This window comes from Brachyhypopomus gauderio, chromosome 17 (assembly GCF_052324685.1).
Source record: "Brachyhypopomus gauderio isolate BG-103 chromosome 17, BGAUD_0.2, whole genome shotgun sequence".
NCBI lineage: Eukaryota > Metazoa > Chordata > Actinopteri > Gymnotiformes > Hypopomidae > Brachyhypopomus > Brachyhypopomus gauderio.
In genome coordinates, this window is record NC_135227.1 from 19,351,481 (window position 1) to 19,362,984 (window position 11,504).

Genomic DNA, 11,504 nt, shown 5'->3' on the forward strand with positions numbered 1-11,504 from the left:
ATCGGGGGGGGGGGTAGTTTGACTGACCGGTTCCTTTATTCCTATGTCTCTGACTGCAACAGGACGGTTGGATCTCTGGAGGGCGGGAACCTCCCTCTTCCCGCCCGGTTTGAACACGATTTGGCATTTCATAATTGACTTGATGATTCCTTTCTAATTGGCACAAAGGGGTGGGGGAGAGGCTGGAAGGAGAGAAGGATAAAGAGAGTGAACGCGCTCACTCCGCTGGGCTAAATGAGTTGGACAGGCCCGCGATGGCAGCTGTAAGGTGTTAGCTGAGTTCAGTTGGCTGTGAACGTTTGAAATAAGGCTGCAGAATACCAAGCAACCACTCTTTCTCTTTCTTATTTTATTTTAACAGTGTTCTCAAGTCTCACGCATTGAGCGTGTGACACACGCATTTTACCGTCTTCACACGCTCTCACACCACACTTCCGATTTCACACGGCGAAAAAAAAATCTAGTTTATTTACCTCTGATCCATATATATATATATATATATGTCGCCCTCCACTGGCGATCGATCGCGAAATACAACAACAATTGTATTTGTTGTTACAATTACAATTGTACTCAACAACTTACGTTCGCCACCCCCCCCCCCCCCAACAATTTACGTTCGCCACCGACTCTCACACTCTGAAATGAATTCAAAACTTGAGAGCCCTGATTTTAAAATCCATATTTTTCACTTTAATTCTTCATTTATTTCGTTACGGATAATTTATTTAAAAGAAAAAACAAACAAACACTAAAATAAATGAAGTCACGTGCGCAGATCGACAGCGTTAATCCAGGTTCACGAGCTACTAGAATGAGTGTATGACTTCCTCGCGCAGTGCTTTGGTAATAACTCGGCCCAAAATAACGTTTTCCCATCGCCCATGACAACATTCACCTATACATCTTAGTCAAAAGCAATGTTTAACTGTAGCATCTATTTTTCAATTAAATGAAGTGGGGTGGGTTTCCCGATAACGAACGATCTTAGAAAGTTACGAACAACTTTAAGAACGACGTAACTTTAAGAACGCCAAATTTACGAGTGTTTCCCAAAAGCCTTCGTAGTCTCCAAATTTACGAACGACTTCTAAGTAGTTCTTAGTTGACTCCGCCTCTGCAGCTGCCCTGGAAAATCTCCGCTAGTCGAAAACCGAACCACCGATTTACATAGATTTTTTTCATAATTACGCCGCAAAAGCATCATTTGGCAAAATGACAATCATAAAAACTAACAACTAATAAGTGTTGACATTTCAAGTATAAGGAAAAAATGAGTAGAACATATTATTACCTTTGCAATTCTGACCGATCGTAGGCTTTTATCAAGGCTATAAATAGGGCACACAATTAAGCTTTCACACGTTATTCAAAACCATGGCAAACAGAGAAAATGAAACTTTCTGTCGAGTGAACTGAGCCAAAAACAAAGGTATAGCCTACTGTTTTCAATAGCTCGAGGAAGTTCATCAAATTCAGAAAAAACAAAAAAAACTGTAGTCAAGTCAAAAATAAGGGGGCAGGACTCAGAAAGGAGAGGGCTAAGATTGGTGGAGGTCAAATGTCCACAAGTGCCTTCACTGTTGAGGAGGAGAAGGCACTGGGGATAATGGGCCCCACAGCTACTGAAAGGACACCAGGGGATTTGATACAGGAGTATACAAATTCAGAGTGGATACACACTGTCAGCTAGTATTATACTATTACTAGTATTATACTATGTATTATACTATATATATATATAAATAATATATTTTATACTATATATATATATATATATATATATATATATATATATATATATATATATATATATATATATATATATATATATATATATATATACACTATACTATATATATTATATTTTATACTATACATATATATCTTTTTGCTGCATGGCGAAGCAATGCTTTAGTAACAGCATGCACACATTTATGTCAGCTTTGCTTAGTCCGTGTGCATCACCAACAGTCTGCAGAACAGTCTGTGGCATAAAATCGGAGGGCGGTCAGTAACTGCGTCGTGGGGCTAAGGGCAAAATTCTGTATTCAGGCGAACTGCATGGCTTCGTGGATTACGTCGTCTTCTTAAATTATGTCTTCTATTCAAAGCCAGTACTCTGAAGAGCTGCTATGTTCATCACACAAGCACAATTGCTAACCGTAATCCAAGTTACTTATATGTGCTACCGATTAATCGATCCATTTTATTGGTTAAGTTAAAACAAGCTTAATAGGCCAACTTGATCCATTTCTTTGCAAAGAATACATTAATTTTGAGTCTGAAACGCTGTTGACTGCACGATGACGAACGGAGAGATTTAATTAAATATTGGGAAGATATAAACTAATGCTAAATAATTCAAAGTAGTACATTTGATTTCTGTTGACACATTGTGGTATATGCGATGTAAATACTTCAAAAGAAAATAGGCTACCAGGCTAATTATACACATAAACGCAAATGTAGTAATGCCGTGATTAAAACCCGCGCGAGTGAAATTAGCGCCTCTATCATTTTTGAAGTAGAACTGCACGTGAGCTTCGAGTTAAGAAGTACTTAGTGAGTTACGAATGGGTCCGGAGATTCTTAACTTACGAACGACTATAAGAACGACGTAAGTTACGAAGAGTTTCGGGAAACACTCGTAAATTTAAGAATATTCGTAAGTACGAGGTTACGAAGTACTTAGAGTTACGAACGTTTCGGGAAACCCACCCGTGGTCATGCCAGAGATGTGAAGTTTATAAATAGTCCTGTGAGGTAGTTCAGACGGAGCAGGACTCTTAAAGGGAATAGTTTCAAGATACTCGGCCAGCAGGTCAACGGTTAAAGGATGAAGCTCTGGCCATCAGAACCGTGTCCCAGGCACCAGAGCTGCTGTGAAATATTCTGCGCTGAGTTCACATTAATGCAGTCACACTGGAAAAGCAGGAAAAAACAGAGGAAAGACCAGAATGTGGAACCTTTATGTGGCTAGCAATACTTCAAAAAGACCACGTCAACCAAATATACGTCTAATTCAAATGTTGTTGTTAAGGATGTTAATACAACTATGTGTTAAGGTTAATATAAAAGAACATAATAAACTTTTTTGGATCAATGTTTTTATCATTTCGCACTTGTAATGTAACAATATGCAATCCAGAATTAAGCAAGTCTGTGTTTAAGGCCGCTACTTTAAGAATGAGATTACACAGACTTGTAGACCATCACAGTACAATCTAATTTACACAAAACTTTAATCCTGTGACTAAGAGTTATTCACGTGGCTGAATTAGGTTAATCTACCAGTAGCTTTATGAATAAATTTGCATTTTTGAATAATTAGTGGGACAGATACAGGGTATGGGATTGATTGGCGGCTATGGTGGTGGTGGGGGGTGGGGGGGGGGGGGGTGACACGCGCCCAGATTATTGTTGCCTCTTTACCATACATAAACAATGGACCAGCAAAACAATTAACCACAACCCCTCATCGCCCTCGCATTTGGTAGACTTCACTGGGAATAACCCATAACCGCTGTCTGGGTGTGTATGACCCAGACTGTCTGATTAGTGGACACGTAGTGTGATACATTTCAAATGTATAGTGTAAAACGTAAAAGTTTAGTACGGAAACAACACACAGTTTTCAGTCTCCGTGTTGAGGAGTGCACTAGAGCGTGTGTGTGTGTGTGTGTGTGTGTGTGTGTGTGTGTGTGTGTGTGTGTGTGTGTGTGAGTGTGTGTGTGCGTGTGTGTGTGTGTGTGGTTGTACGAGTGCGCGTGTGATTAATTAACCCTGTTCTCTCGGACTCTCTGATGGGTTTCCTTTGTTGTGATTCTCCAGAGGCCTCAAACGCGTCCTAACGCCTCACGCGCTCACTCTCGCCCACTCCCACGCACATATGCGCGCGCGCTTACATACGCGTGTGTGCGCGCGCAAACATTCACATTTGGTGTGTGTGTCTGTGCTAGCTGCCTGAAACCCTGCAGGTCTCTAACTGACCGGAGCACAAATACAATTATTAGACCAAGTTAATCCACAAACTGACAAGAAATTCTAAGCGCAGTTTTGAAACGTTGAGTCTTTTTCTTGTTCGCTCTTCGTACACAGGTCTTTTGAATGAATGAATGAATGTTTCAATTTATATAGCGCCTTTCAGGATACCCAAGGCGCTTTACAATTGTTAACACAGCTACGTTGGGTTGAACGATTACCCAGAGATAGGAATGAGCATTAATCAGATTGTATGGACCGTTAATTTTGCATAATTAATGTTGTATTTCGTCCTAAATTTTGATTTGTCAAAAGATTAGAGGTGGGTTAATTTTGTCTACGAAACCACTTGCTGCATGTAAATGACGTCACTGCGTAATTTTGGAATATGACGTAATGTCTTTCTCAGCGCAATTCCCTAGATTTTATGGTTTAAATGGTTTATTGACATTCGAGCTGGCAACTATGATAATATTACCCTTCGTATTTACCAAGTAAAATATTTTACAGATATCACTTTTGATACAATTTTTAAAAATGCGTAGGCCTGTATCAAAAGTGACTTTCTAAGAAATTTCTAGGGCACTTAAACAAACTATAGGTTCTACGTTTAGTGACTGTAGTCCATGATTATGGTCAGCAAACTTTGAATTTATTCAGCAGCCATAATAAACCATACACCAGCTCCAGTTAGGAGTAAATCGTTTTTACCATATCGCCGGTAAAGACTCGGTCGTGAATAAAGATAACCGACTGCGCGAAGACTGTGGGGCGTCTTTATATTTCTAAGGTTTCTATTCTGTTCGGAATTAGAGGGCGTGGCCTAATCAAACGGCCTCTTTTTGGGATGTGGTACGGCCAAAGAAAATTAGAGCAAAAAGCATTTTTTCTGATGTTACACTCTTTAAAAGATTATTAATCGTTGCAGTGATAAATCGACTGAAAATCTTCCCTGGAAAATAACGAGCAGAGTAACATTTACTGATTAGTTTAATCTGGGATTACACAGATGACACTATGAAACCCAACCTTGTAATCTGCCTCTTAAAATAACAATTTATTTTCTAAGTCAGTCTTCTGAGTGGCATTTCTATCTTCTGAGAGTCAGTGCACAAAGACCCCCCGCCCGCAAGTCTCTCCTGTTTTCTAAAGTAAACAGCATCCAGTTCAGAAACTCAGACAAGTGCTCACGCCCCACTGCTCCCTGTTCCACCCAGTTACCCCGGTACTTACCCCACTAATATGTATATTTCATGATTGTAAAGGTATAGGTAGTCAAAACTGCTGGACAGAATATGTTGCCTGATCCATGAGTTGCTCAGAAAATACCTTTAATCTTAAATTTAGCTTTTAAAATGGGTGGTTACTTCACTGAAAACACAACAAATTATGATAATAATAATAATAATAATAATAATAATAATAATAATAAAACCTAATAAAAAAGTATGTGCAATTACTGTGTGTTTTATGTTTGAGATACATATATCACTAAATTATCATTTAAATTATTCTACAAATTATATATATATATAATATAATATAACTTATTTTATTCATACTTATTATATTTATATATAAAATATTAATATTTTAATATTATATTAATCTTTATTTATATTTATTATATTTATGACGAAATCTGTTGACGTTTGTTTCTCCACACCTGTTATTCAGTTATATTGTACATTAGTCTGTTTGGGTCTAAGTAAATCCAAATCTAACAGTATTATTGTAATTTGGCCGTAATTTCAGAAATTTCTTTTATTGGTAATACTTCGCTTGCTCTGACTACTTTATCACTTTTAACCGTCAAAATAATTTGTGATCACGTCAAAAACAATTACAGTTTTATCCCACTAGCAGTAAATATAGGAAATTTGCTGGTAGGTGGGATTACAAACTCTTAATTATGATTCGATTTGCTCTTTGGGTGTAAGTGAAAGTGTGAATGTAAACTATTGTAAACTAAGTAATTTATTGTTATTGTTATTATTAATGTTGTTATTAGCTAATTGGCCTTCAGAAATGTATTTTTACTTTTCTTACTAATTGTGAGTAAGTAATTTTATGAAATGCAACTCACTTTTACTAACTGTGGAATTGCATACAAGGCACAAGTTTAGGAACAACAATAATAGCTAATAATAATAATAATAATAATAATAATAATAATAAACCAATAATAACAACAACGATATTTTTATTGTTTATTGTTATCATTATTATCAGAAATTCAGAAATGTACTTCAGAAATGTACATTCTTACTTTTGTTTTAAATATAATATTCCACTTTATGTACTTTAATGACAATTAATTAAAATTAAACGTTCATTTTCTAATTTACTAACTTAAATTGAATAAACCAGGAAATAATAATAATAAATATTCCAACGGATTTCGTTTACAGTAATACAAAATGAAAATTGTCATTTTGTTAATCCAAGCTGGTCAGGGAGATTGAGGTCTTTCTTTAATAATGTAAACCGTGTGCAGTGTAATTATCAAAAGCGCTGAGACTAACTTGATGTTTAGCAGAGTGACCGAATCAGCGCCGTAATCTGACAGTTAATCGCCTCAATACACAGACGACGAAGAGGAAATTGCGGGTTTTCTTAGGTTACAGTGTCAGGAGTATTATGACTTTACCTTCTATAGGAAAAGAATGTTTAATTGAATCCACCCGAGCCGAAGCACGTTCCCAGCATGCATCGCTGTACGGACAGACGTGCCCGTGTGTGTTCGGGAGCGCGCATACGTGATGTTAGTTGGTGCTGGGCCGGACGGGTACGCAGCAGGTCGAAATCTTGTAGTTGGGAGTTATTTGACTTTTTGGACTACTATGACACAAAACACTAGTAGCCTAGTAGCCTACCTAACGTAATATTGTGCAGCATTGAAAAAATGTAAAGTCAGTAAAAAACAAACAAACAAACAAACAAACAAACAAAAACAAAATAAAAGACGAAATAAGGAAAGGGAATCTACTTATTGAATCGAGATGTTCTCTAACAGAAGAACTGAAAGAGTGCTGGTGAAAGTTCCCTTCAGTCACTACAGTGCCATAAATGAAATCTGGCATCTATCCGGGAAGAAACAGCTTAGAATCAATTCAGATAGAAATAGAAAATCTTAATCGGATTTAAAGGAAAATTGGTGGCAATTAATCCTTTGGGATTGACAAGGGGAAACGCCTCCGCGCGGTCAGTATATCTGAGGTTGAATCTGATTGGTCGCTGGACTTACCGGTTGGACAGGCAGGACAGATAAATGGTCCCGCCTGGAGTCGCACTCGTCCCGCGCCAGTTTGGTAACAGAGGTGGAAAAGCGAATGGCAACCATGACAGGACGAGACGCGGCGGACGAGAAGCCCAAAGTCAAGTTTATAACTCCGTCTTTTGGCGTCGACAAATCACGTCTGAATGGATCTGGATTTCGGTCCAAAGGCTTTGCGATCACGGATCTCCTGGGTCTGGAATCGGACCTAGAGCCCCATCACAGCGCTCCTGGTTCTGGCGGCAACGTTGACGGTCCAAACACGGGGATCGGAGGATTCTCGTTTCCCGGAGCGTCTCTACCACTCGGGTTGGGCTTTCTCTGCAGTTTGGCAGGACAGCAGCCCCCCGGGGCCCCCTGCTTTCTCCCCAACATACCGCTCCTACAGGCCCGGACAGAAAGCCACTTTCTACCGAATGTGGACGAGCAGCGGGACGCGTATTCCGGTACGGCACGATCGCTGCAGTCGCTTGCGATAAATTGCTGGCGCTGTTCATATGTGCGGGTGCTGAAATAACATTTTTAAAAGAAAAATGACCGCACAGTTTATCTAAATCGAATATTCATATATGTTCATATCATAAATCAATATATCTTCCTAAAGCAGAATATGGTTAAAATATAGATTACATTAAATTTGGTTCTAAATAGCATCAAATCAAGAAGTGTAGAGTTTTATTAATGTTAAAGCATGCACGTATACACTCTAAACATGCTTCATATAATTATCAGATGACGACTGTTTCTCCGGTGACCGTAATGATTTGAAAAGCTCGGGGAACTCACAGAAACGCAAGAAACGGAGGCACAGGTATGGTAATATGTTTAAAAACATTTGTTAACCGAACACCCGTCATTTCCCGCACCATGATGTGTTGGTTACATCCTCTCCCGTTTTGACCCCAGAACGGTGTTCACGTCACATCAGCTGGAAGAACTCGAGAAGGCGTTTAACGAGGCTCATTATCCAGACGTGTACGCCAGGGAGATGCTCGCAATGAAGACCGAGCTGCCCGAGGACAGGATACAGGTAGGCGAGTCACACACACACACACACACACACACACACACACACACACACACACACACACACACACACACACACACACACACACACGGCGGGAGTTTTTTTTTTGTGCTGTACGAGCGCGCGTTGTGTCATTGAGTAATAGTTTAAGCATCATTAAATACTCAATGAAACGCGCCTGCGTGTTCGTGGTCTCCACAGGTTTGGTTCCAGAACCGGCGAGCCAAGTGGAGGAAGCGAGAGAAATGCTGGGGTCGCAGCAGCGTGATGGCGGAGTACGGGCTGTACGGCGCCATGGTCCGCCACTCCATCCCTTTACCGGAGTCCATCATCAACTCCGCCAAGAACGGCATGATGGGCTCGTGCGCTCCCTGGCTTCTAGGTGAGACAGCAGGTGCTTTGACTTTTTCATCATCAAACACTCAAATATGTGTCCTGTCACGTGGTTACATAGCTGAGGCGTATTTTGAAATGAAACTGCTAAACGTCAATTATAATAAATATTTATGAGTCAGTTTCTGTCAATTTTCTAACACGTGTTTTCTCAAATTCAGGAATGCACAAAAAATCCATAGAAATGGGCAGGAAGTCCCCAGGGACGCCTGAATCCGCGTACTGTAATCCACATCCCGAGGAAGCAAACGGCAGAGACAGCGACATCATGTGGTCAAGCCGGGTAAATGCAAAAGACGACTCGGAGGACATGGCCATAGATTTATCCAGCACATCTAAACAAGAGACCAAAAGCACTTTGAAAGTTCCGCCTCACCACAATGAGTCCAACGATTCAGAAAACGAGCACTGAAAACGTAACGCTGTATATATTTCTGAAGTGGACATTGTGGATCACTTTTTACCAGAGACTGTAAAGACAATGGACTTGTTTTCATTTTAAAGTTGAAGATTGGAGAATAATTAATAATTATGACTATCCACTGGACATGAGATGATGGTTATAAAATGTGTTGTCCATTAAGTTACCTAAACTTATATCCATACATAAGTTGAGGTATATGTTTCTCTCTCCATCTTTCTCCATCATTTTCTACATTTTAGTTAATGCAGATGTCCAGATATTGCTGTTACACTGCTGTTTGGATTAGCATGATCAGCTACGTCAAGACAGCCAAGAAGATGCGTGCGCTGACACGCTGACCATACTGCTCGTCCACCAGCAAATCAACGAAGCACTTTATCTATGTTCAAGTTGAATGTCAATATTTATCTCTACCTACAACAATGCTTTGCAAATTCATCAAGATAAATTCACATATTGATAAATAAATTATTCGTTTGTGGTTTTGGTTTAGGGGTTGATGCTGTTGTTTTGATTAGAACCATGCACTTGTAGTTGTGGATATGTCATGATGTGTGATAAAGACTAACAAAAATGTTGTAGTAGCTACATTGTATTTTTTGGTGAAAGATAGCCAGATTCTTGCAGTGCTGTTTGAGATACGTGAGTGTCGTCCAGTCACCGTTCACCAGCACTGGCAGGAAAGCTGAGAGGTTCATGTTGGGACAGGTGCGTGTCTTACAGAAGCAGGACAGGACAGTAGCAGTAAAGCATGACGGACATGTCCACGGTGAAGGTGGTGAGAGAGAGGGAGAGAGGGACAGGAAATGAGGGGAGATGTGATTAACAGTGAAAGCCATGTGCATGGTGATGTTCATAATGAGGGTGAGATGTGTGTAGGGTAGATGGGTGTAGGTGTGATGGGTGAAGGGTAGATGGGTGTAGGGTAGATGGGTGTAGGGTAGATGGGTGTAGGGTAGATGGTTGTAGGGGAGATGTGTGTAGGGTAGATGGTTGTAGGTGAGATGTGTGAAGGGTAGATGGGTGTAGGGTAGATGTGTGTAGGGTAGATGGGTGAAGGGTAGATGGGTGTAGGGTAGATGGTTGTAGGGGAGATGTGTGTAGGGTAGATGGTTGTAGGTGAGATGTGTGAAGGGTAGATGGGTGTAGGGTAGATGTGTGTAGGGTAGATGGGTGAAGGGTAGATGGTTGTAGGGTAGATGGGTGTAGGGTAGATGGGTGAAGGGTAGATGTGTGTAGGGTAGATGGGTGTAGGGTAGATGGGTGTAGGGTAGATGGGTGAAGGGTAGATGGGTGTAGGGTAGATGGGTGTAGGGTAGATGTGTGTAGGGTAGATGGGTGTAGGGTAGATGGGTGAAGGGTAGATGGGTGAAGGGTAGATGTGTGTAGGGTAGATGGTTGTAGGGGAGATGTGTGTAGGGTAGATGGTTGTAGGTGAGATGTGTGAAGGGTAGATGGGTGTAGGGTAGATGGTTGTAGGTGAGATGTGTGAAGGGTAGATGGTTGTAGGGGAGATGGGTGAAGGGTAGATGGTTGTAGGGGAGATGTGTGAAGGAGAGATGGTTGTAGGGGAGATGTGTAAAGGAGAGATGGATGAAGAAGAGATGTGCTGGTAATGATGCAGCTTAGAAGTTCAGTGAAACCCCAGAATTCATCCTCAACACTCACCATGGTGAGCCCAACACAGTAGTGAGACCTAACACATCCCCAACATTCAGCCACAATACTCAGACCCGCAACATTGTGCTTAGACAGAAAGACCTAACACTCCTGCAGAATGCCCCAATGTTCATTCCCAACACTCAGCCAAACTGCCCCAGCCAGGCCCAAGGACCCTCGCTCTGCCTTGAGAAGCAGCCTGTATGTGAAAGAGGTTCACTGTGCTTCCTCATGTTTCTGTTCTTTGTTATATTTCAGTGGAGCTTCTTACAGATGGCCCCTCTGGGCTTCCACAGACTTTAAGAAGCACTAATATCTCAGGATTTAATGTTGAGGTTGAGCTTTAAACTCTCTCTGTAAACATGCGTGATTCCCTCTCAGCGCTTGGGAGGTCACGTCACCTGACCTCATCCTCTCCTCTTCTTATGTGCCCATGTGCTGTTCAGTGAAAGAGATGCTAACATGTTCTTGAAGCAAAAAATAAAAATTTTTGGTATAATTTCTTAATACTTAAAGGCTTATTACATTTATGTTAAGACCATTAATCTAATAATTCTCCCTGTTGTCAGAGCCCATACATTAATGTACTTACACAATACGAGAGAGAGAGAAAGAGAGAGAATGACAGAGAGAGAGAGAGAGAGAGAGAGAGAGAGAGAGAGAGAGACTGGGTGTGGAATGCCGTTATCCATACCAAGTGGCCGTGGACCGGTACCAGTCCGTGGGATCATTTGGTACTG

General features: G+C 40.6%; 1 protein-coding gene across 1 annotated transcript; it reads left to right on the forward strand.

The window, feature by feature from the left end:
* The first annotated feature begins 7,325 nt into the window (after positions 1–7,325).
* On the forward strand, positions 7,326–9,093 carry vsx1 (visual system homeobox 1 homolog, chx10-like). Its single transcript, XM_076977872.1, has 5 exons — positions 7,326–7,707; positions 7,994–8,072; positions 8,168–8,291; positions 8,490–8,670; positions 8,843–9,093. The coding sequence occupies exons 1-5, from the start codon at positions 7,326–7,328 to the stop codon at positions 9,091–9,093; spliced, it is 1,017 nt and encodes a 338-aa protein (XP_076833987.1).
* The last annotated feature ends 2,411 nt before the right edge of the window (positions 9,094–11,504 follow it).